Below are 26,797 nucleotides of genomic sequence, written 5' to 3'. Positions count from 1 at the left end.
TTCTCAGGCTCTTTCTGATTTCCAAGTTGACATTATACATTTTTTTACTACAGCTAAGGCTATTATAATAAATCTTTTTTGTGCTTCATCCAAATCGAGTCCAAGTTCTTTACTTCTTATATTACTTAGAAGAAAGATCTCTGGATTTTCTGGTATGTTGCTTTTTGTAATTTTATTTAATACCTGGTTTAGATCTTCCCAAAACATTTCCACTTTCTCACATGCCCAAATTGCATGTCCTGTTGTTCCCGTTTCCTTCTTGCAGCAAAAACATCTTTCTGATAATGTTGGGTCCCATTTATTTAACTTTTGGGGTGTGATATATAGCCTGTGTAACCAATTATATTGTATCATGTGTAACCTCATGTTTATTGTATTTCTCATAGTTCCGGAGCATAGCTTTTCCCATGTTTCATTCTTTATCTTTATGTTTAAATCTTGTTCCCACTTTTGTTTGGGTTTACAGTTTGTTTCCACGTTCTCTCTCTCTTGCAGTTTGATGTAAATGTTTGCAATAAATCTTTTAAATATCATTGAGTCTGTAATCACATATTCAAAGCTGCTTCCTTCTGGTGCCCTCAGCCTGCTTCCCAATTTGTCCTTCAAGTAGGTTTTCAGTTGGTGGTATGCAAACATTGTACCGTGAGTTATTCCATATTTGTCCTTCATTTGTTCAAAAGATAATAATTTATTTCTGCTGTATAGAGGGAGCTTCACCCATCTGCCTGATGGGTCAACATGTAAGGAACAACCTTCCAATGTGTGAATATCTGCTGACACAAGAAGGAGCAACGCAAAGTCAAACAGGCTATGGTGGAGTCAAATAGAAACAGTATAAGGATAAGACTGCAAAAAGGCGACCCAGTCCTGCAGCCTGGAGTTCCAGTGCGAATCCGACATCGCAATTCTGGCACGTGGTCCTCGCCAGGATACATGCGAGAGGAAATAGATCCACATTCTGACCAGATCCAGACAGAGGGAGAGACACCTCTGAGAAGGAACCGCGTGGATCTGCGACCACGAGCTCCAATCCATGGTTGTGACCCGTCATCTGTTTGCACACAAAAGGGGCCAGAACGTGTTGAAAAGGAACTTTATTCACAGGACACAAACACTAACGCAGAAAACACAAGCGAAACACCGGTGGAAACGCATCGCAGACCAGAAAAGGACTGTTAATGCACATCACCGACTGAGTGAGAGCAACTGAGTGGAAGAAGACTGGCCACAGAATGGAGAGAAAGTATGGTGATGTAGACAGAGTATGAGTTTGTGTTTGTTGAAGAAGGGGAACGACGTGTGGAGATGTGTTTTTCATAAAATGGAGATCAGGACATAAGTCGGTTGTGTTTGTTCAAGCAGATTTTTTTTAAAATTGTTCAAAAGTTAAGCCCAAACAAGTTCTTCTTCAAGGAACAAACACAACACCAGTGGTTTGTGATGGGATGGTGTGGAGGGAGCTTCATTCTGTGTCTGACCCCGGGAGTGTGTGATGGGATGGTGTGGAGGGAGCTTCACTCTGTGTCTGACCCCGGGAGTGTGTGATGGGATGGTGTGGAGGGAGCTTCACTCTGTGTCTGACCCTGGGAGTATGTGATGGGACAGAGTGGAGGGAGCTTCATTCTGTGTCTGACACGGGAGTGTGTGATGGGATGGTGTGGAGGGAGCTTCACTCTATGTCTGACCCTGGGAGTGTGTGATGGGACGGAGTGAAGGGAGCTTCATTCTGTGTCTGACCCCGGGAGTGTGTGATGGGATGGTGTGGAGGGAGCTTCACTCTGTGTCTGACCCTCGGAGTATGTAATGGGACGGAGTGGAGGGAGCTTCATTCTGTGTCTGACCCCGGGAGTGTGTGATAGGATGGTATGGAGGGAGCTTCACTCTGTGTCCGACCCTGGGAGTGTGTGATGGGACGGAGTGGAGGGAGCTTCATTCTGTGTCTGACCCCGGGAGTGTGTGATGGGATGGTGTGGAGGGAGCTTCATCCTATGTCTGACCCTGGGAGTGTGTGATGGGACGGAGTGGAGGGAGCTTCATTCTGTGTCTGACCCCGGGAGTGTGTGATGGGATGGTATGGAGGGAGCTTCACTCTGCGTCTGACCCTGGGAGTGCGTGATGGGACGGAGTGGAGGGAGCTTCATTCTGTGTCTGACCCCGGGAGTGTGTGATGGGATGGTGTGGAGGGAGCTTCACTCTGTGTCTGACCCTGGGAGTGTGTGATGGGACGGAGTGGAGGGAGCTTCATTCTGTGTCTGACCCCGGGAGTGTGTGATGGGATGGTGTGGAGGGAGCTTCACTCTGTGTCTGACCCTGGGAGTGTGTGATGGGACGGAGTGGAGGGAGCTTCATTCTGTGTCTGACGCCGGGAGTGTGTGATGGGATGGTGTGGAGGGAGCTTCACTCTGTGTCTGACCCCAGGAGTGTGTGATGGGACGGAGTGGAGGGAGCTTCATTCTGTGTCTGACCCCGGGAGTGTGTGATGGGACGGAGTGGAGGGAGCTTCACTGTGTGTCTGTCCCTGGGAGTGTGTGACAGGATGGTGTGGAGGGAGCTTCACTCTGTGTCTGACCCTGGGCGTGTGTGATGGGATGGTGCAGAGGGAGCTTCACTGTGTGTCTGACCCCGGGAGTTGTGATGGGATGGTGTGGAAGGAGCTTCACTGTGTGTCTGACCCTGGGAGTGTGTGACAGGATGGTGTGGAGGGAGCTTCACTCTGTGTCTGACCCTGGGAGTATGTGACAGGATGGTGTGGAGGGAGATTCACTCTGTGTCTGACCCTGGGAGTGTGTGACAGGATGGTGTGGAGGGAGCTTCACTCTGTGTCTGACCCTGGGCATGTGTGATGGGACGGTGCAGAGGGAGCTCACTGTTTGTCTGACCCTGGGAGTGTGTAATGGGATGGTATGGAGGGAGCTTCATTCTATGTCTGACCCCGGGAGTGTGTGATGGGATGGTATGGAGGGAGCTTCATTCTCTGTCTGATCCCGGGAGTGTGTGATGGGACAGTGTGGAGGGAGCTTCACTCTGTACCTGACCCTGGGAGTGTATCGTGGGATATTGGTAGGTAACTGAGTCATCAGGGTATCAAAGGTTATGGGGAGAATGCCGGGGAGTGGGACTGAGTTGGAGAATAGATCAGCTCTTGATGTAATGGCAGAGTGGACTCGAGGGTCCGAATGGCCTACTTCTGTTCCTGCATCATCTGGCAGTATCATCAATCTCTGTGTTAGATGAACACCCAAGTCACAAGGTGGAAATAGATTCAACTTTCTTGCAGCTCTATAACCGTCTGTTGAGACCACACTTTGAGTATTGTGTTCATTTCTGATCACCTCAATCCAGGAAGGATGTGGAAGCTGTGGAGAGGGGGCAGAGGGGATTCACGAGGATGTGGCCTGAATTGGGAAAGGTTGGAAGAGCTGGGACTTTTCTCTTTGGAGCAAAGATGGATTAAAAGAGAGTTGATAGAGGTTGACAAGACTGTGAGGCACAGATCGAGTGGACAGACAGCACTGTTTCCTAGGGCAAACACCAGAGGACGTGTGTACAAAGTGAAGGAAGGGAAGTTTAGGGGAGACAGGGGTACATTTTTTACCCAGAGAGTTGTGGCGGCCTGGAATGCCTTGCCAGGGGTGGTGGAGGAGGCTGGTACAATAGAACTATACTAAAGGCTGTGAGATAGGCACACGGATGTAAGTAAAATAGGGGGTTGCATGAGTGGTGGGCAAAAATTAAATAGTTGTAGAGAAGGCTGACAGAGGTCGGCATCACATTGTGGATGAGGGTCCGAGACTGTGATGGAATGTTCTGTGTTCTAAATGGGGTAAGTATTGATGGGCAGATTGGTCAGCACTGATACAGATTGGGCCTGTACTGTACTGTCTTCTTTGGCTTGGCTTCGCGGACGAAGATTTATGGAGGGGGTAAATGTCCACGTCAGCTGCAGGCTCGTTTGTGGCTGACAAGTCCGATGCGGGACAGGCAGACACGGTTGCAGCGGTTGCAAGGGAAAATTGGTTGGTTGGGGTTGGGTGTTGGGTTTTTCCTCCTTTGTCTTTTGTCAGTGAGGTGGGCTCTGCGGTCTTCTGTACTGTTCTTTGGCTTGGCTTCGCGGACGAAGATTTATGGAGGGGGTAAAAAGTCCACGTCAGCTGCAGGCTCGTTTGTGGCTGACAAGTACGATGCGGGACAGGCAGACACGATTGCAGCGGTTGCAAGGAAAAATTGGTTGGTTGGGGTTGGGTGTGAAAGACCTGATGGTATGTGAGATGCTCATCTATTGGGGAACCAGTCAGGGTCTGTGAGCAAGAATCCCCTGACCTGTCAAGTGTTGTCTCCCCAGGAGAAGACATGCGTACTGCGATCTCTAGCAGAACGGGCGCGTCTGACCGAGGAGGTGTTCCGTGGGGTCCCGGGGATTCGCTGTAACCCGGTGCAAGGAGCCATGTACTCGTTCCCCCGCATCAACATCCCACCACGGGCCATCGACGCAGCACAGGTAACTACCCCACCGTCCTGATAGCCGTCTCACCGTGGGGTCACAGGTAACCACCCTGCCATCCTGATAACTGTCTCAACACGGGATCACAGGTAACCATCGCCAACGAGGGTCACAGGTAACCATTGTCAACTGGGGTCAAAGGTAACATCCCCGGCATCCTGATAACCATCTCACTGCAGGGTCACAGGTAACTATCTCACCACGGAGTCATAGGTAACTCCCCCGCTGTCCTGATAACCACGTCACTGTGGGGTCGCAGGTAACCCAACCCAGGGTGCCACAGCTAGCCATCCCACCCAAGGGTCCCAGTACCACTGCACCCACTCCACCCTTCCCACGTGTTCTGTGATGGTCTGTGTGGGGTTCAGCGGGAACTGACTAACAAACTGTTCCAGAACTATCTTCCTGACTTCGCTGTAATATTGATACTTCCCTATTTCTCCCAAGGTCAGGAGGCCATTCACCCTCATCCATTCTTGCTCCCATTGCTCCTCATTCCCCTGTGACCCTGAAACATATTTTTTTCTCTCACACTTCCCCTGACCCTTGTACCATCTACACTCTGGGGATCTTACACAGCGGACAGGAAATGCAGACGTGCGAGGAGCCCACGATCCCAGGGTAACCATGTAACCATCCAAATTCTTAAATGTGAAACTTGAACCCACATTCACCCCCTCAGCTGGAAGCTCATTCCACACCCCCACCACTCTCTGTGTGAAGACATTCCACCTAAACTTTTCCCCTTTCACCCTTAACCCATGACCTCTGGTTTGTATCTCACCCACCCTCAGTGGAAAAAAGCCAACCTACATTTACTCTGTCTGTCCCCCTCCTAATTTTAAATACCTCAATCAAATCTCCCCTCATTCTTCTACACTCCGTGGTATAGAGTCCGAACCTGTTTAACCTTTCCCTGTAACTCAATTCTTGAAGTCCCAGCAACATCCTAGTAAATCTTCTCTGCCCTCTTTCTATCTTATTGATACCAACATGCCAATTATAACCCTCTATTTTTCTTACACCTGCCGATCTGAAGATCTATCAGTCTCCACCAGCACCCCCTGCAATGCATTCCAGTAACCCATCATTCTCTGTGTGAAAGGGACTTACCCCTGATGTCTCCCCTCAACTTTCCCTCCAGTCACGTTGTACACACGTCCTCTGTTATTTGCTATTGTCGGCCCGAGAAAAGGTATTGGCTGCCCACCCTATCTGAGCCTCTCAGAAGCTTGTAGACCTCTAACGAGTCTCCTCTCATTCTTCTACACTCCACAGAAAAGCCCCAGCTCTGCTAATCTTGCCTCATTAGACTTATTTCCCAATCCAGGCACCATCCTGGGAAATCTCCTCTGCCCCCTCTCCACGACATCCATATCCTTCCTGTAACGATTTCTTGTGCCCAAGTTAGTGAAGATAAATATCCCACGAATCTTTCTCAATCCTTGATCAACCTGAGCCGCTGCCTCCATGAATCCATGGACTTGTAGACCAGGGGAACATTCGACCGTCCGCAGCCAGGGTGGTTGAGGTGAAAACATGAATACTAGAGAAACTCAGCTGGTCAAATAGTGTCCTTTATATAACAAAGGTAAAGATCCATAATCAACATTTCGGGCCCTTCGTCAAGGAATGGAAAAATGCGGGCAGGCGTCTGGGAAGAGGGGCAGTGGTAGGAGCACGGTCCCACAGGCAGGGGGTTATAGGTGGATGAGGGAGGGAGGCCACCGCAGCGAACAGGGGGGTGGCTCTGTGAATGGAGAGGCGAGGGGAGAGCTGAGGAAAGGGAAGAACGGAGAGTAGGTTTAGCAGGAACCAGAGAAGTTGACGTTGATGCCACCCATCCTATCACCTGCTGCCTGTGGGACCGCGCTCCTCCCCCTGCTCCTCCTCCCACCACTTTGTTTGGACGCCTGCCCACATTTTTCCACAGTATTGGGCGACACAGTTGGCATAGAAGTTAGCACTACGCCTTTACCACACCGACGAGCAGGACCGGGGTTCAAATCTGTAGGGTGTTTGTACATTCCCCCCATGTCTGCGTGGGTTTTTCCCAAGGGCTCCTGTTTCCTCCCACCTTTCAAAACATATTGAGGGGGTGGTATAGGTTAATTGGGTGTAAATTGTGCAGCACGGGCTCATGGGCTGAAATGGCCTGTTACCGTGCTGTATGCCTAAATTTAAAAAATGAGAATTTATTTGCCCTCATCCCATTGGCCACAGCTCTCCCATCCAATCATCAGTTGAATTCTAGCCCGCACCCATCACCCTCTGCTGGCAGCTCGTTCCACACTCCCTGAGTGAAGGACGTTCCCCCTTGGGAGGAGTGGGATGGCAGAGGCACTGGGGAGGCCTCACTTGGGGCACAGGGGACAGTTTTGGGCTCCTATTTAAGGAAGGAGGTGCTGGCATTGCAGAGGGTTCAGTGAAGGTTCACAAGGAAGATCCCTGGAATATGAGGAACGTTTGTTGGCTGTTCCAGGAACTGAGGAAGGTGGTGGGGGGTGGGTGGGTGGAATTTTGACCATCTCCTCTTCTGGCTGAACTGCATGCAGTTCCCCCCCCCCCAATTCCACACACTTTCTTTCAACAATCTGGGCACAACCCCCACCCTCCCTGAAGACAGATAAATCTCCAGTGTTTCCATGTTGCTACACTGGGATATAAACGATCCATTTACAGCTCTGTTTAGTTACTGATCCTTGTTGCCTTCAGCTCCCCACTGCCCTCAGGCTCTTGCTCTCTCACTTTTGATGGATCCACCCAAGATTAATGTTGCCATGCTCTACATTTTCCTGCTCACAACAATGAATGCCTTTATTTCTGACCACAGATGTATTTGCCACGTAATTATAGCAGCTTTTCAACTCTACCACCAAGGTCGCTTCACCGTCTCAATCGCCTTTCTCCCCTGATGAAATCTAAACTGCACTTCTCCCCTCGCCTTTCTGCTTTCTTTGGCAACTTGCACGATTTGGTGTGTTAAACCCAGCCTGGATACACGATCCCAAACCAGAATCGTTGGCGAACTGTCCGTTAAATCCACCCTGGATACACGGTCCCGCACCAGAATCGTTGGCGAACTGTCCGTTAAACCCAGCCTGGATACACGATCCCACACCAGAATCGTTAGCGAACTATCCATTTAACCCAGACTGGATACGATGTCACACACCAGAATCGTTGGCGAACCGTCTGTTTAATCCAGCCTGGATACAGTGTCCACACCAGAATCATTGGCGAACCGTCAGTTTAATCCAGCCTGGATACGGTGTCCACACCAGAATTGTTGGCGAACCGTCTGTTTAATCCAGCCTGGATACGGTGTCCACACCAGAATCGTTGGCGCACCTTACGTTTAATCCAGCCTGGATACGGTGTCCACACCAGAATCGTTGGCGCACCTTCCGTTTAATCCAGCCTGGATACAGTGTCCCACACCAGAATCGTTGGTGAACCGTCTGTTTAATCCAGCCTGGATACGGTGTCCCACACCAGAATCGTTGGCGAACCGTCTGTTTAATCCAGCCTGCATACAGTGTCCCACACCAGAATCGTTGGCGAACCGTCTGTTTAATCCAGCCTGGATACGGTGTCCCACAACAGAATCGTTGGCGAACCATCTGTTTAATCCAGCCTGGATACGGTGTCCACACCAGAATCGTTGGTGCACCTTCCGTTTAATCCAGCCTGGATACAGTGTCCCACACCAGAATCGTTGGCAAACCATCTGTTTAATCCAGCCTGGATACGGTGTCCCACACCAGAATCGTTGGCGCACCTTCCGTTTAATCCAGCCTGGATACAGTGTCCCACACCAGAATCGTTGGCAAACCATCTGTTTAATCCAGCCTGGATACGGTGTCCACACCAGAATCGTTGGCGCACCTTCTGTTTAATCCAGCCTGGATACGGTGTCCCACACCAGAATCGTTGGTGAACCGTCTGTTTAATCCAGCCTGGATACGGTGTCCCACACCAGAATCGTTGGCGAACCGTCTGTTTAATCATGCCTGGATACGGTGTCCCACACCAGAATCGTTGGCGAACCGTCTGTTTAATCCAGCCTGCATACAGTGTCCCACACCAGAATCGTTGGCGAACCGTCTGTTTAATCCAGCCTGGATACGGTGTCCCACACCAGAATCATTGGCGAACCGTCTGATTAATCCAGCCTGGATACGGTGTCCACACCAGAATCGTTGGTGCACCTTCCTTTTAATCCAGCCTGGATACAGTGTCCCACACCAGAATCGTTGGCAAACCATCTGTTTAATCCAGCCTGGATACGGTGTCCCACACCAGAATCGTTGGCGAACCGTCTGTTTAATCCAGCCTGGATACGGTGTCCACACCAGAATCGTTGGCGCACCTTACGTTTAATCCAGCCTGGATACGGTGTCCACACCAGAATCATTGGCGCACCTTCCGTTTAATCCAGCCTGGATACAGTGTCCCACACCAGAATCGTTGGTGAACCGTCTGTTTAATCCAGCCTGGATACGGTGTCCCACACCAGAATCGTTGGCGAACCGTCTGTTTAATCCTGCCTGGATATGGTGTCCCACACCAGATCGTTGGCGAACCGTCTGTTTAATCCAGCCTGGATACCGTGTCCCACACCAGAATCGTTGGCGAATCGTCTGTTTAATCCAGCCTGGATACAGTGTCCCACACCAGAATCGTTGGCGAACCGTCTGTTTAATCCAGCCTGGATACGGTGTCCCACACCAGAATCGTTGGCGAACCGTCTGTTTAATCCAGCCTGGATACAGTGTCCCACACCAGAATCGTTGGTGAACCGTCTGTTTAATCCAGCCTGGATACGGTGTCCCACACCAGAATCGTTGGCGCACCTTCCGTTTAATCCAGCCTGGATACAGTGTCCCACACCAGAATCGTTGGCAAACCATCTGTTTAATCCAGCCTGGATACGGTGTCCCACACCAGAATCGTTGGCGCACCTTCCGTTTAATCCAGCCTGGATACGGTGTTCTCACCGGAATCGTTGGCGAACCATCTCCCCACAATCTGACCTGCTGTGTTCCTCCCGCAAATATTTGTCTGCTGAATATTGCAGGGTCTGCAGCCCCTTCACCCTCATGCCGTTTAGTTGATATTCCTCCTGCAGGATTATTTAATCGATAATTTAAATTTTAAATTTAAATTTAGCCATGCAGCACAATAACAGGGCCTTTGGCCTATGAGCCCAAGCTGCCCAATTGCACCAATTGGCCTTCAAATCCCCCCCCTGTACGTTTTGTAGTGTGAGAGGAAACCTGATCGCCAGGAGAAAACTCATGCGGGCGAACTCCTGACAGACCACACGGTTGCCAACACTCTAACAGCGTTGCACTAACCGTCCCACCCCAACGATGATCGTAAACATTGTCCAACTCTCATTTGTAAAGTCACGCCGCATGGGATCCAAGGGGACCACACTTGGAATATTGTGCTCAGTTCTGGTCGCCTTGTTTCTCTGGAGAGGGTGCAGAGGAGCTTTTAATTTTAACGGACTTGCCTGCAGAAAGCAGAGGTTAGTAGAAGATGGAACATCTTTTGCCTGGAGGTCAGTGACTAGCAGAGTTCCTGGTTCACCTCCAGGTTGAGAGGGAGGTAAAGAAGGTGAATGCCAAGTTGGCGTTCATATCGAGAGAAGTAGTTTATAAGAGCAGGGATGCGATGTTGAGGATTTATAAGGCACTGGTGAGGCCTCACTTTGGGTTCAGGGGACTGTTTTTGGGCTCGTTATTTAAGGAAGGAGGTGCTGGCATTGGAGAGGGTTCCAAGAAAATTCACTAGAACGATTCTTGGAATGAAAGAATCGGCATATGAAGAACATTTGACAGCTCTTGGACTGTTCTCCTTGGAGTTCAGAAGAATGAAGAGGGGACGCATTTTGTATGTTGAAAGGCCTGGACAGAGTAGATGTGGTATGGTTGTTTCCCATGGTGGTGGCAGTGGGGGGGGGGGGGGTGGTCCTAGGACAAGGGGGCACAACTTCAGGATTGAAGAGCACCCATTTAAAACAGAGATGCAGAGGAATTTCTTCAGCCAGAGAGCAATGAACCTCTGGAGTTTGCTGCCTCCAGTGGCTGTGGGGGCCAGGTGGTTGGGTGTATTTGTGGCAGAGATTGGTGGGTATCTGTATAGACTGGCGATCAAAGATTATGGGGTTAAGGCAGGGGAGTGGAGCTTAGTGGGAGAATGGATCATGGTGGAATGGCAGGGCAGACTCGATGGGCCGATTTGCCTTCTTCTGCTCCAATATCTTATGGTCTTGAAGCTGGGACCCCTGCTCTTTGTTTTTTTTTTAATGTAAAGGGATGGGTCATTAAGTTTGCAGATGACTTGAAGGTTGGAAGTGTAGAAGGTTGTCGTAGGATATAGACAGGGTGTGGAGTTGGGTGGAGAAGAGGCAGATGGAGTTCAATCCAGATCAGTGTGAGGTGATGCATTTTGGAAGGATGATCTTGAAGGTGGAGTACAGGGTTAATGGCAGGATTCTTAGCGCAGAAGAACAGAGGGACCTTGGGGTTTAGATCCATAGATCCCTAAAGGTTGCCGGGAAGGTTGACAGGAGGTCAAGAAGGTTTACGATATGCTGGCCTTCATTAGTCAGGGGATTGTGTTCAAGAGCCGTGTGGCTCCATAAAGCTCTGGTTGGAACTCACTTGGAGCATTGTGTTTAGTTAAGGTTGTGTCATTACAGTAAGGATGTGGAAGCTTTGGAGAGGGTGCAGAGGAGATTTTGCATTTAATTTTTTAACGTTTCAAACGGTGGGAGAAAGTCAGATTCATCGGGGAAACTCACGCAGACATGGGGAGAACGTGCAAACTCCCTATGGACGGCGTAGGATTCGAACGCCGGTCCTAGGATGGTGCCTGGATTGGAGAGGCAAGGTTATCAGAACTGGGATTTTTCTCTTTGGAGTGATGAAGGGTGAGAGGAGACTTCATAGAAGACTACAAGATTATGAGAGGCAGGTTAAGAGAGACACAGCTAGCACATTTCTACCGAGGCGAGACAAGCAAACACCAGAGGACAAGGGGAGGGGAGTGGAATTTACGGGTGGCATCAGGGGTAAGTTTTCTTTTTACACAGAGTGGTGGGGGCCTGGAATGCCTTGCCAGGGGTGGTGGTAGTGGAGGCTGGAACATTAGGGGCATTTAACAAACTCTGAGGCAGGCACGTGGATGGATACAAAAATTAATGAACGTGAGGAGGGAAGGGAGAGATTGTTGTGGAGTAGGTTTCCAGGCCGAAGAGATGTAATGTTCTGTGTTCAATCGTACAATAGCAGTGGAATTCTTACTTACTTCGTGGTTGTTTTCGTAGTAGATTTTTTAAACAATCATATCTTTAATTGAAGTAAAAAAAGAGGTAATTTAAATACACGGAAACTAAAGGTAATTTAATTCTTTGGTGGGAGGGTGATCAGCCAGATATTGTGGTCCATGTTGGGAGCAATGACATCGGTTGGAAAGGTGAGGAGAGTTCAGGGAGTTTGATGCCAGGATGGTTTCCCATGTGCTGGAGAGGTTAGAATTAGAAGGATAAGGCAGCTTAACAGGTGGCTGAGGACAGGATGTGGCAGGGAGGGCTTCCAGGGAAGCTGGGATCTGTACCGATGGGACAGGTAGCATCTGAATTGGAAGAGGATTAGTATCCTTGCAGGTCGGTTTGTCTGTCTTGTCCCGATGGGTTGAAACTAGATTGGCAGGGGAAGGGGAACCAGAACGTTGGAGCAGTCAGTGAGGAGGAGAAAGGTCCTGCGAGGACTGCATGACTAGAGAGAAATCAAAGCTTTCTCAGCTGTATTTATTTTAATACAAGGAGTGTTGTTAGAAAGGCTGACGAGGTTAGGACATGGATTGATGCATGGGATTATGAACTTCTTATTGGTGAAACTTGGTTACAGGAGGGGCAGGACTGGCAGCTTAATATTCTGGGGTTCTGTTGGTTCAGACGTGATAGAGGGGGAGGGATGAAAGGGGGGAATGGCATTGCTAGTGAGGGAAAAAAATCTCAGCTGTGCCAAGCTGAGGGTTTATCTAAAGGGCTATATGGGGATCGGGAAAGGTGTGACCACATTGATCGCCCGATAGAGAGAATTAGAGGAGCAAATCTGTAGAGAGATGGCCGACCAATGTAAGAAGCAGAAAGTTGTGATAGTGGGAGATTTTAACTTTCCAAATATTGACTGGGATTCCCATACTGTAAAAGGACTAGATGACTTGGAGTTTGTGAAATGTGTTCAGGAAATTTTCCAATCAATATATAGAGGTACCAACGAGAGAGAGGGTCATATTAGGGGAGGGGGCATGTGACAGGGGAGGGGCGTGTGACGGAGGGGAGGGGCGTGTGACGGAGGGGAGGGGCGTGTGACGGTGGGGAGGGGGCGTGTGACGGAGGGGAGGGGACGTGTGACGGAGGGGAGGGGACGTGTGATGGAGGGGCGTGCGATGGAGGGGATGTGTGACAGAGGGGAGGGGGCCATATGATGGAGGGTAAGGGTAAGGGGGTGTGACAGAGGGGAGAGGAGTGTTGGGTGGAGCAGTTCCCTTCCCAAGCAGTGGTGCCTCCTGGGAGGATGTATTCAGCGTTGTTACGTGCCTTGGCAAATGTCCTTGGTGTTCGGAGGGAGTGAAGCTCCACAGACTGCAGACGGTCTGATTGTAGTTAAAACCACAGAGATGCTGGAGGACGACAACTCACAGACAGCGCGGGATTCAAATCCTTGTCCTGATCGCCGGTGCTGTAGCAGCATTGTGGCCAACTGTTACGCCATCCGTGCCGCCATCTTGGGCTCAGACGCTGCAGTCGTGGAATCTGCACATCCCCTTCCCCTTGCGCTAACTGCGACTGTAAATATCAGGCTCAGGCCCGAAACATCAATTTTCTATCTTTACCTGATACGGACATTGTGAGTCCCGGTGGTTCCTCCAGCATCTCCATGTTTTTACCACAGACACAGCGAACACAGGCTTCCGCGTTTCTCTCGTGTGAATATTTATCGACCCTTTTGCACTTTTTAATCTCATTTTCTACCTGGTCACATTGCTGTGATTTATCTTGTTATTGTCGTCCCTGCTCCCTCCATGACTCCTCTCTTCCCCACCATCTATCCCCTTTGTACCTGCCCCTGTGTCCACAGGAGGTGCTCCACTCGTGCCCACACCTCCTCCCTCTCCACCATTCGGGGCCCCAAATGCTCCTTCCCAGTGAAGCGACACTTGCGAATCTGTGGGGGCCGTCGGCTGGATCCGCTGCTTCCGCTTTGGCCCCCTCTACATCAAGGAGACTTGCGCAGGTGGGGGGAGATGGCTTTGTTGCGCTTTTGGCTCTGCCCAACACACTAGCGGGAACCACAATTCCAAACTCCAATATGTCTTTCCATGGTCTTGTGCACTGCCAAACCGAGGTCACCCTGCAAATTGCATCTCATCTTGGGCACCCTTCAACCAGATGGCATTAACATTGGCTTCTCTGGATTCCGTTAAACCCACCCACCCCTCTTTTTCCCGATCCCTCTGTCTCCTTTCCTCCACCTCTCCCCTTCCATCTCTCCATTCAAAGAGCTGCTCCCTCCCCATCACCTCAGCGTTGTCCTCTCCCACCCCTTTCACCTATTGGCCTGTCCCCTGCTCCCTTCCTCTCTCCTTCCCCCACACTTTTATTCATGTGTCCGCCTGCTTCCTGCTCATCCCTTGACGAGATCAGAAGTTGGCTCATCGGCCCATCGAGTCTGCCCAACCCTGTAATCATGAGCTGATCCATCGTCCCACTCAGCCCCACTCCCTGGCCTTCTCCCAGTTACCCTCGATGTCCTGACCAATCGAAAACCTGTCACTCTCTGCCTTAAATGCACCCAATGATCTCACCTCCACAGATGCCTGTGGTAACAAGTTGCACAGACTCACAACACTGAGTGAAGAAAATTTTCCCGCCTCTCTGTTTTAAATGGACGTCCTTTTACCCTGAACTTGTGCCTTCTTGTCCGAGACTCCCCGACCATGGGAAACAACTGTACCACATCCACTCTATCCAGGCCTTTTAGTATTCAAAATGCTGGTTCAAAATGAGGTTCCCCTTCATTCTTCTGTTCTCCATCGAGTTCTGTCCAAGAGCCAACAATTGTTCCACATCGGCTAACCCTTTCATTCCTGGTATCATTCTGCTAAATCTTTAATTATTTTATCTAAATTTAGAAGTGCAGCACAGTAACAGGCCCAGAGGACCCCAAAACCCAGCAGCAATAGATATTCTCCAAGACAAATGGTTAATTAAACAAAAGTTGCTTTTAATTATCTTTAAACATGAAAACAGAATCACACTTTAACTTATCACTATTAACTAACCCAACTTAACCCCCTTCTAATTGTAAATGCACGTGTATGTAATGTGTGTGTAAGTTCAGAAAAGTTCTTTGATTCACAGTCCAATCTCACTTCTCATTCCTCCAAGTCCACTGGTTGCAGGCAATTCTTATACAGTGCACAGAATTAAACATCTATAAACTTCATTTGCAATGGTTACCGCTCAGGAAGGTTCTTGTCAGTTTTCAGAAAGAGATTCGTTGTTCCAGGACATCCACAACTGATTTACTTCCATCAGTCATTCCAGTGTCTTGCCGAAGGAACTTGCCCCCTCAGGGTTCTCCAGATGATAACCTCTTTCTTTCAGGTCACCACAGAGTTCCTTCTTGTTTCTCTTATTCCAAGTGAAACATTAGGCAGCCAGTCCTCTCCTCTTGCATGAACCTCAAGGGCTTTGACCAGGCTGAACTAAGCACTCACAACCTGTTTTCCAAATGGGTTTTCCACAAACTTGCCAGCTTGTCCTGTTCCAGTCCCAGCTGTTGCTGCTAACTTCTCTCTCTCTCTCTCTCTCTCTCTCTCTCTCTCTCTCTCTCTCTCTGTCACAGAGAGAAAGGCTGTTTGACTCTCTCTGCTTGCAAAACCACATGATCCTCTTAGAACAGCAAGCTCTCTTCCAGACAGAAGGTGGCTCCGACAAGCTCTTTCATCTGTTGCCTTTTTGTAAGAAACAATCCATTAGTGAAGTCTCTTGAGCACTCTCCAAAGCTTTTGCAAAGACTGTTGGCCCTGGAATGTCTAGCATGGGCCAGAGCTCCAGTATTCCAATTAAAATCCGTTTTAAGGTGTTTGTATGTGACCTACTTGAAAACCTGCCCCAATTTATCTCCCACAAACATATCAATATTCTGCCACACACCTGATTAACCTACAACCCCCGGTACATTTCGAACGGTGGGAGGAAACCAGAGCCCCCATGGAAAACCCCTGCAGACACGTGGAGAACGTACAAACACCTTACAGACAGCAGGGATTTGAACCCCAGTCACGTTGCTGACGCTGTTACAGCGATACACTCACCATCTCCAATCTCAGCACGTCTTTTCTCAAATAAGGCACCTGAAATGGTTCACAGTTCTCCGTAAGGTCTCACCAGTAGAGTCTCCACATCACATCCCCACTATTGTGTACTGTCCCTCAAGAGGTGAACACCAACATTGCATTTGCCGCCTTCCCCACTGACTTGACGAAGGGCCCAGGCCCAAAACCCTGGTTACCCTCCGCTCACTACGGGGATCTGCAGAGTTTTTGCAGCCTCTCCTGCTCCCTGGTTCGCCCATCTTCCACACAACACCCCCCCCCCCACCCCCATCAGAATCACTTCAGGTAATCTCTCCCCACCCTGACTAACCTTTCACAGCCATGCTGAGGGCCCGGTCCCGGAGACCCAATCCTGCAGGCGTGAGTCGGAAAGGTCCCTGGTCCACAAGAGCCCCGTGCTTTCCCAGCCATGATCCTGACCTGCCCTGTTGAGGTCTCCATTGTGACACCTGGCCTCTTCTCCCCGGGGACTGGCGGGGCAGATTCTCAGGGCTCGTTGGTGGGAGATGACCTGGGTGTCGGAGGCTCTGAGAATCTAGGCTTGGGTCTCTTGGAGGTTCAGTCAAGGAAGAATACCGGGTTGGGGGGTGGGGGGGGTGAGCCGAGCAGCGACACTGACCTATGCCCTCTGCTAACAGGCTGCTGGACAAGCCCCTGATATGTTCTTCTGCATGAAGCTGCTAGAGGAGACAGGGATATGTGTGGTCCCGGGCAGCGGCTTCGGGCAGGCCGAGGGCACCTATCACTTCAGGTACGGGGAAGGGGGGGCTTCAGGCAGGCAGAGGACACTTATCACTGGGTTGGGGGGAGGGGCACGGGGGCTTTGAACAGCCTGAGGACCTGGGGGGAAATGGAAAAGGAAGGGACTGGGGGGTGGAATCAGTGAGGGCTGGGTTCGTGGCCACTGGGACGTCTGTGGTGAAAGGAGGATAAAGCAGCTTAACACGTGGCTAAAGATGGTGCAGGAGGGAGGGCTTCAGGTTTCTGGATCATTGGGTTCTAACAGGGAAGGTGGGACCTGTTCTGACCGGGCGGTTTGCATCTGAACTGGAGGGGGGCGAATATCCTTGTGGAAAGGTTTGCTAGCAATGCTCTAGTGGGTTTAAACTAGATTTTCAGGGGGAAGGGAACCAGAGGGTCGGAACAGAAGGAGGAGTGGAGGAGGGAAAAGATGGTGTGAAAATTACATTCACCGTTAAGAGTCAATGGGTTGAACCACACTCATGGGGTTGTTTTATAGACCACCCAATAGTCAGAGAGAATTGGAGGAGTAAATCTGTAGAGAGACAGCAGGCAGGTGAAATATTGAGGGTACAGAGTTTGTATGTTCCTGTCAAGGTTCACAGGCAGAGGGAACCTTGGTTTTCGAGTGATGTTGGGGATCTTGTTCGGAAGAAGAGAGAGGGGTATAACAGGCACGGGCAACATGGAGCAAATGAGGGTCTTGAGGAGTATAAAAATGCAAGAAAAACCTCAAGAATCAGGAAGCTGAAAGAAGACACGAGGTTGCTTTGGGAGACAATGTGAAGGAAAATTCTAAGGGTTTCTGCAGGTATATGAAGAGCAAAAGGACAGTCAGGGACAAAACTGTTCCCCTTGACAATCAGAGTGGTCGGCTTTGTATGGAGACAAAAGAGATGGGGGGGGGATCTTAAATGTTTTTTTCATCAGAATTCACTCAGGAAATGGGCAGAGAGTTGTGGGAAGTCAGGAAAACAAGCAGTGAGGTCATGAACCCACACAGATTAAAGAGGAGGAAGTGATTGCTGTCTTAAAGCGAATAAGGGGGAATAAATCCCCAGGGCCTGGCGAGATAGTCCCTTGAGGGAGACTCATGTAGAAATTGCAGGGACTCTGGCAGAAATATTTAAAATGTCCTTAACCACGGGTGAGGTGTTTTAGGATTGAGGGGAGCTCACATTGTTCTGTTGTTTAAAAAAGGCTCCAAAACTAACTCTGGAAATTATAGGGAAGTGAACCTGATGTCAGTAGTAGGTAAATTATTGGAAGGTGTTCTAAGAGATTGGATATACAATATTTTGAATAACCAGAAACTGATTAGGGATAATCGATGTGGCTTTGTACGTGGTAGGTGTGTTTAACCAACTTTGTAGAGTTTTTTGAGGAGATTACTAGGAAAGTTGATGAAGGAAAAGCTGTGGATGTTGTCTACATGGACTTTAGTAAGGCCTTTGATAAGGTCCCACATGGGAGGTTAGTCAGGAAGGTTCTTCTTCTTCTTCTTCTTTGGCTTGGCTTCGCGGACGAAGATTTATGGAGGGGGTAAAAAGTCCACGTCAGCTGCAGGCTCGTTTGTGGCTGACAAGTCCGATGCGGGACAGGCAGACACAATTGCAGCGGTTGCAGGGGAAAATTGGTGGGTTGGGGTTGGGTGTTGGGTTTTTCCTCCTTTACCTTTTGTCAGTGAGGTAGGCTCTGCGGTCTTCTTCAAAGGAGGTTGCTGCCCGCCAAACTGTGAGGCGCCAAGATGCACGGTTTGAGGCGATATCAGCCCACTGGCGGTGGTCAATGTGGCAGGCACCAAGAGATTTCTTTAGGCAGTCCTTGTACCTTTTCTTTGGTGCACCTCTGTCACGGTGGCCAGTGGAGAGCTCGCCATATAACACGATCTTGGGAAGGCGATGGTCCTCCATTCTGGAGACGTGACCCATCCAGCGCAGCTGGATCTTCAGCAGCGTGGACTCGATGCTGTCGACCTCTGCCATCTCGAGTACTTCGACGTTAGGGATGTGAGCGCTCCAATGGATGTTGAGGATGGAGCGGAGACAACGCTGGTGGAAGCGTTCTAGGAGCCGTAGGTGGTGCCGGTAGAGGACCCATGATTCGGAGCCGAACAGGAGTGTGGGTATGACAACGGCTCTGTATACGCTTATCTTTGTGAGGTTTTTCAGTTGGTTGTTTTTCCAGACTCTTTTGTGTAGTCTTCCAAAGGCGCTATTTGCCTTGGCGTGTCTGTTGTCTATCTCATTGTCGATCCTTGCATCTGATGAAATGGTGCAGCCGAGATAGGTAAACTGGTTGACCGTTTTGAGTTTTGTGTGCCCGATGGAGATGTGGGGGGGCTGGTAATCATGGTGGGGAGCTGGCTGATGGAGGACCTCAGTTTTCTTCAGGCTGACTTCCAGGCCAAACATTTTGGCAGTTTCTGCAAAGCAGGACGTCAAGCGCTGAAGAGCTGGCTCTGAATGGGCAACTAAAGCGGCATCGTCTGCAAAGAGTAGTTCACGCACAAGTTTCTCTTGTGTCTTGGTGTGAGCTTGGTGTGAGCTTGGGAAGGTTCAGATGCTGGGTATTCATGGTGAACTAGTGAACTGGATTCGACAATGGCTGGACGGGAGAGGCCAGAGATTAGTGGAAGATGATGCCTCTCAGACTGGAGGCCTGTGACGAGTGGTGGGCCGCAGGGATCGGTGCTGGGACCATTGTTGTTTGTCATCTATATCAGTGATCTATATGATAATGTGGTAAATTGGATCAGCAAGTTTGCAGATGACACTAAGATTGAAGATGTTGTGGAGAGCGAGGAAGATTTTCAAAGTTTGCAGAGGGATCTGGACCAGCTGGAAAAATGGGCTGAAAAATGGCCGATGGAATTTAATGCAGACAAGTGTGAGGTGTTGCATTTTGGAAGGACAAACCAAGAAAGGACGTACGCAGTAAATGGTGGGGCACTGAGGAGTGGGGTGGAACAGAGGGATCTGGGAATACAGATACAGAATTCCCTGAAACTGGCGTCACAGGTGTCAAGTTGCGTTTATTTATCGTTCATACCATGAACTTTGCTGTGTACAGTGAAAACGAGATAGTGTTTCTCTGGTCCGTGGAGCTGGTTATTTACATAGATAAATTAATTCAGAAACCCGTTATAAATAACATAAATATCATGTTATGTGTCCCCGATCCAGACTGACTGAGGCCTTCCAGACAGGAAGTCGAGGATCCAGTTACAGAGGAAGGTGTTTTGGCCCAGCAAGTTCAGCTTCCTAATCAGCTGTTGAGCTATGGTTGTGTACAGTGTTGTAAAGAGAGTTGTTGGCCAATTGACCTTCATATATCAAACCATTGAGTCCAGGAGTTGAGATGTTACAGTCAAAATTGTGTGCAGTTTTGGTCACCGAACTACAGCAAAGAGATCAATAAGATAGAAAGAGGGTAGAGAAGATTTACCAGAATGTTGCCCACACTTCAGGAACTGAGTTACAGGGAAAGGTTAAAGAGGTTAGGACTTTATTCCCTGGAGTGTAGAAGAATGAGGAGGGATTTGATTGACATATTTAAAATTATGAGGGGGACAGACAGAGTAAATGTAGATGGGCTTTTTCCGCTGAGGGTGTGTGAGATACAAACCAGAGGACATGGGTTGAGTGAAAGGGAAAATGTTTGGGGGGAACTTCTTCACACAGAGAGTGGTGGGGATGTGGAATGAGCTGCCAGCTGAGGTGGTGAATGTGAGCTCAATTTTAACATACAAGAAGAATTTAGACAGGTAAATGGATGGGAGGGGTATGGACTGGTTAGAGGTCGGTGGGACAAGACAGAAAAATGTTGTTTTCCACAAACTAGAAGGGCCGAAGGGCCTGTTTCTGTGCTGTAATGTTCTATGGTTCTACGGTTCAATTGCAGGAGAGAACTGGGGTGGGTGGGGACTGGGGGGGATGGGACTGGGGGGAGAATTGTGTGGTGGGCTGGGTTTGACCTCTGCCTCCTTCCTGTCTGGAAGGCCTCAGTCAGTCGGGATCGGGGACACATAACATGATATTTATGTTATTTATAACGGGTTTCTGAATTAATTTATCTATGTAAATAACCAGGAGAGAACTGGGGTGGGTGGGGACTGGGGGGGATGGGACTGGGGGGAGAATTGTGTGGTGGGCTGGGTTTGACCTCTGCCTCCTGCCCCCAGGATGACCATCTTGCCCCAGACGGACAAGCTGATGGAGCTCCTCACCAGAGTCAAGGACTTCTACCAGAGCTTCACCGCGCAGTATGGCTAATGCAGGCCGCACTGCGCACTGTCCCCCTCCAGATGTACACCCAGACCTCACCTCTCCCTCGCCGCCCCACTCACCACCCCCCTCCGTGATGTACACCCAGACCACGCATCACCCTCACTGCCCCACTCACCATCCCCATCCTTGATGTACACCCACATCCCATGGCCCCCCCTCACAGCCTCCCCTCACCATGTTGTACATTGAGACCTCACTTTTCACTGTGTCATACGCCTAAACCCCACCCCACCCCTCATCATGCGGTACAGCGAGACCCCATCCTCCACACTACTGACCGGTGCCCACAGACAGAGATGGGCTGTGCGGAGGTGGGATAGGGAGGGTTTCGGCTGTAATGCTTGGGGCTCTTAATGGGTTCACCACAGCCCCCGCCTACCGCTTCAACCATCAGGCAGCCCTGTCATTGGGACATACCCCGGCAATCCTGTCGCCTCAGCAACCCTGTCCCCCGAACACACCCCAGCAATCCTGTTTCCATGGCAACCCATCACCCTGACACGTGAGACCACCACCCTCCCACCCGCACAACATTCCCCATACCTTGAACTGTGCCATCATGACTAAACCAAGGCTCGGCCCCAGGGCAAGATGCAGCAGCCCGGGTCTCATTGTTACAGGCATGGGATGGATCCCACCAGGGCTCTCCAGCCAGCCTGACTGCGATGCCAGTCTGTGCCCACCATGATGCCAGCCCACCAGCTCCACCTTCCACCACATGCCCGGCCGTATCCCAACTGCACCTGCCTGGTCAAATAAAGTCTCTCCTCTCACCTCTTGCTCTCTCGTGTGTGACATTTCCATTTGGAAGCAAAGTTTCTGACACTCCAGAGGTCGTGGCAGCAGAAAGAAGCTATTGGGCCCATCCATTCGAATCATAGCTGATAACCCATCAACCTTGGCTTTATATCGACCCAATTGTCATCACCACCGCCTACATCAATGAAAACCAGATTCACCCCCCTCTGGTTGACAAAACCTAGTAATCTCTGTTCTAAAGGGATGTCTGTTTTCTCCGAGACTATGTCCTTCAGACATAGGAACAGAAATAGGCCATTCAGCCCATCATGTCTGCCTTGCCAATTAATCAATGGCTGATCCATTTCCTCACCCAGCCCCACTGCCTGGCCTTCTCCCCATAGACTTTGCTCATCATGAACCAGCAATCTCTGTCTTAAATACACCAATGTCCCGGCCTCCACACCCGCCTGTTGGTTTCACAGATTCACCACCCTCTGGCTGAAGAAATTCCTCCACATCTCTGTTCTAAGTGGACACCCTTCAATCCTGAAGTTGTTCCCTCTTGTCACGGTCTCTCCCACCGTGGAAAACAACCTTTCTACATCTACTCTGTCCACGCCTTTCAACATTCAAAATGCTTCAATGAGATCCCCTTTATACTCCTAAATTCAAATGAGTTCAGGCCAAGATGAGTCAAACGTTCCTCAGGACAATCCTTTCATTCCCGGAATCATCTTTGTGAACCTGCTCCAACATCCTTTCTTAAATGAGGAGCCCAAAACTGCCCACAATCTCCACGTGAGGCCTTACCAGGGCCTTATAAACCCTCAACATCACATCACTGCTCTTAGACTCGATTCCTCTGGAAGTGAACGCCAACATTGCATTTACCTTCTTTACCACCAACTCAACCTGCAAGTTTCCCTTCAGGCTCCTGCACGAGGACCCCCAGGTCCCTTTACATCTGGTCTGTTTTCGCCCCATTTATTTCTTCTACCAAAGTGCATGACTGCACACTTCTGGCATTTTCAGATTCCAGATCTATTGTCAGATTCTTTTCCCTGCAGGCGAGGCAGAATCACCACTTACTGGTGGTGCAAAAATAACTACACAATGTACACGTGTAAACAAATAACAAATGTAAACAAACCGTGCAATAGAGAGAGAATTTTTAAAAATCATTAAAGTGCACAAGTCAGTGCCCTTAACCGAGTCCCTGATTGAGTTTGTGGTTGAGGATTCTGATGGGGGAGGGGGAGCAGCTGTTCCTGAACCTGGTGCGGGGAGTCTTGTGGCACCGATACCTCTTTCCTTTTTTTTTGAAGACTTTATTTAAAATTTTATAACATAAATACAATAGAAAATTACATTTAAAGAAAAATTTTTTAAAAAATTAAAATAGTATGATTACAATATTACATCAGAAAACTACACAAAATAACCCCCCCCCAATTAATTGTAACACAATATTAATAGTCTAACTTAAAATCAGTCCAACCCTCCCCCCCCAAATAAAGAGTGAAGAGTTAATAAAATTAACAATATTATATATGGAAAAAAATACTCACTTACAAAAAAAGAGATAAAACTTAACCTAAAAAAAATTCTAACAACAAAAAAAAATTGTCAATACTAAAATATCACGCTTATATATTTAAATCAAACTTAAATGCATATAATTAGCAAACGGAGTCAACTTTAACTTATAAAAAGACATCTTATCCTGAATTGAAAAAGATATCCTTTCCATAGTCAAACAAAATTTCATTTCCAAATACCACTTATCTAAAGTTAGTATTATTTCTATATTTCCAAGTAAGTGCTATACATTTCTTAGCCACAACTAAAACTAAATAGATAAATGAAATCTGATAATCCTCTAAACCTAAATCAATTAATGATTGCATGTTCCCTAATAAAAATATATCGGGATCTAATACAAGATGAATATTATATAAACTGTTAAAAATAGATTGAATACCTTTTCAAAACTGTTGCAATCGATCACAAAGCCAAACAGTATGCAAAAAAGTATTGGCCATCTGATCACATCGAAAACAAGAATCCAACTTACTAAGACCAAATTTTTTTAATTTCTCCGGTGTTAAATATACCTGATGAATAAAATTATAATTAATCATCGCTAGTCTAGCATTAATTAATTTCTGAATACTATTCTGACAAATTTCCATCCAAGCTTCTTCTATTTTATGTCCTAAATCTTTTTCCCATTTCAACTTATCTTTATCCCAGTCTTTTTTACTATCAATTTCTTGTAAAATACAATACAAATCAGATATATATCCCTTTTTTGGTATGAAAGTACATATTTTTCAAAACTAGATTCAGGCAATAAAATCATGTCGACCACATAACTTTTACAAAAGATCTTACTTGATAATATACAAATATAGAATTTCCACTAATACCATATTTCCTTTGTAATTCGTCAAAGGAACAAAAACAACCCTCAGAAAAACAATCAGATAAATTTTTTATTCCCTTCTTTTCCCATTGTTTCAAAGTGGCATTGGAGACCGTAAAAGGAACAAGTTGATTATTATATAATGGCAATCTTCCAGAATATATATTTTTAAGTCCCATTTTTTTAAATTTACTTGTCCATAAATTCAATAAATGTTTCAATATTGGCACATCGTAAGTTCGTAGTAAATTTTTATTCCATCGAAACAAAAACTCATGAGGAAATTTTTCAAAAATAACCGCCATTTCTATCTTTACCCAACTAGGTGAGTCGTCCATATTCATTAATGCACTAAGAAATTTGAATTGAGCTGCTTCATAATAATGCTGAAAATTCGGTAATCTTAAACCTCCAAATTGAAAATCCCACATCAATTTTCTCGTTGCTACTCTTGGAAATTTTCCCTTCCATAAGAATTCTCTAATCGCTTTATATAAGTCCTTAAAAAAACTTTTTTTTAAAATAAGGAATTGATTGAAACAAATATTGTATTCTAGGAAAAATATTCATTTTTATGGTATTAATCCTCCCTAGTAAACCCAAAGGTAGATCCCTCCACCTAATCAAATCTAATTTAATCCTTTTTATTAAAGGAAAATAATTAATTGAATATAATTCTTGAAATTCCATATTAACATTAATTCCTAAATATTAATTTGTGTAGTCCACTTCAAATTTGTAATATTTTTATACACTGAATAATCATCTTTACAAATTGGCAACAATTTCACTTTTAGCCCAATTTACTTTGTAACCAGATAATTGGCCATAAATTTCTAAACATTCTTGAATTGCAGGTAAAAAACTTTTTCCTTTTACGCTTAATAATCAGTTTTTGAAAATATGAAACCAGAAAGGAATTAAAACTGTACAATTTGCTATGAAGCTGGTTATTTTTAATCTCTTTTCAAAGAATGAAAGGAAAATATGAAATTCCACAAGGTTCTCTTTTTTGTTATTATCAAGTTAAGGCTTTAATATTGGATAATTTTGAACACGCTCTAAGGTAGCCAAGGCCGTCAGAATTTGAAATGTTGTTTATGGAAGGTGGGAAGAAATGATTTGTATCTGAAATGTATTCGTTATTGCAGAATAAAATGCCTAAGTTAGATTTACACAAGTGGGAAAAAGATTTGGGGATAGTTAATTAATCAGGAAGATTGGAGAAATTGATGTAAAGAAAGTATGACTAAGATTGTTAATCGGTTAGTTCATTATAACTTTATATATCAGCTACATTTAACTCCTGAAAAATTAAAGAGATATAATTTAATTCCTTCCGATTGATGTTTTAGATGTCAGAAGGAGGTGGGTTTTTTTTAACATTCTACTTACATTTTACTTGGTGATATTCTCAAACCTCTTTGGATATGACTTAAGGAATTCATAAAGTTTTTAAGGTTAAATTGCCGATGGATCCAACAATATTTTTATTAGGTAGTAGCGGTAGCTATGGAGAGGGAGCAAAAGAACAAGACGACACACTGCAAGGCAGTTTCACTTCCAACAGCTTAATTTGAAAAGCCCGCGCAGCGCCTTATAAGGTGATCGGCAAGTCTCGCCTCTGCGTGGGCGGAGATGTAACAATGCGGCTGAGTGCGCATGGGTGGCCCCATTGATCACGAGGGAAGCAAAACCCGGCAGCACCATCTTGACGCAGCTACTCTGCTGCAGCGGCCGTGACAAACGCAGAGCCGGTTCGCCTGAGTTGCAATGTGCGCCATCACAAGGTAATATTAAAATGCTGAGTTTGAAATTGAGATCAACTAGGCACCAAATAGCGTTTTTGAGATTAGCTTTGGCTGTAGCAAGAAAATGTTTAGCAATTGCTTGGAAAAATGAGATTAATTTGATTTTGATACAGAATTGAGATCATGTCTTCCATTGGAAAAAATAACGTATAATTTACGTGATAATTATCTTTCTTATCAGAAAGTCTGGATCCCTTATTTGGACTATATGGGTTTAAAATGTTGAGCTTTCTGGCCACGTTGTGGTGGTCTTAATGTGATCCGTGGCATTTATGTTATTGTTATTGGTGGCTTGAATCTTCTTTCTTTGGGGTTTGGTTTAATAGGGAGGGGGAGGTCTGGAGGGAAGGGTAGTAGGGTGGGAAGGGCAGGTTTGGGGGTGATTATATGTGCCACACATACATCTTTAATATATTTATCTTACTCAAATGTATTGTGGTTTAAAATTTTAAATAAACTATTCAAAAAAATAAGAACTGGAGGTCAATTAAAGGTGAAATTTTGAGGGTACAAAATCTTTATGTTCCTGTTAGGTTGAAAGGAAAAGTTAAAAGATTGAGGGAGCCCTGGTTTTCACGGGAAATTGAAAATTTGGTTCTGACAGAAGTATTTCAAATGTCATTAACAATGGGGATGACGCTGGAGGATTGTGGATGTAGTTCCAGGAGGAGGTATACCGAGAAATTATCGCCTGTAAGTTTAACGTCAGTGGTGGACAAACTCATGGAAAATGTTCTTAGAGATGGTATATGTAATTAGTAACAGTCAACATGGATTTGTGCATGGTAGGTCATGTTTGACAAATCTTATAGAGTTTTCGAGGAGGTTACTAAAAAGGTTGACGAGGAGAAGGATGTGGATGGTCTAT

At 47.2% G+C, this 26,797-nt stretch overlaps 1 protein-coding gene across 5 annotated transcripts in view; it reads left to right on the top strand.

Moving 5' to 3' along the window:
• LOC138752003 (alanine aminotransferase 2-like) overlaps positions 1–21,725 on the top strand; it is a 93,623-nt gene extending 71,898 nt beyond the window's left edge. For all 5 annotated transcript variants that reach the window (XM_069915145.1, XM_069915143.1, XM_069915142.1 and 2 more), the window contains 3 exons: positions 4,343–4,498; positions 16,561–16,673; positions 20,847–21,725. In XM_069915145.1, the coding sequence (XP_069771246.1) occupies positions 4,343–4,498; positions 16,561–16,673; positions 20,847–20,937 (360 nt within the window). In that variant the 3' untranslated portion in view covers positions 20,938–21,725. The remainder of the gene's footprint in view (positions 1–4,342; positions 4,499–16,560; positions 16,674–20,846) is intronic.
• Positions 21,726–26,797: the final 5,072 nt, after the last annotated feature.

Source organism: Narcine bancroftii, chromosome 1 (assembly GCF_036971445.1).
Source record: "Narcine bancroftii isolate sNarBan1 chromosome 1, sNarBan1.hap1, whole genome shotgun sequence".
Taxonomy (NCBI): domain Eukaryota; kingdom Metazoa; phylum Chordata; class Chondrichthyes; order Torpediniformes; family Narcinidae; genus Narcine; species Narcine bancroftii.
The sequence above is the reverse complement of the archived record's forward strand: the minus strand, read 5'-3'. Positions and strand labels throughout refer to the sequence as shown.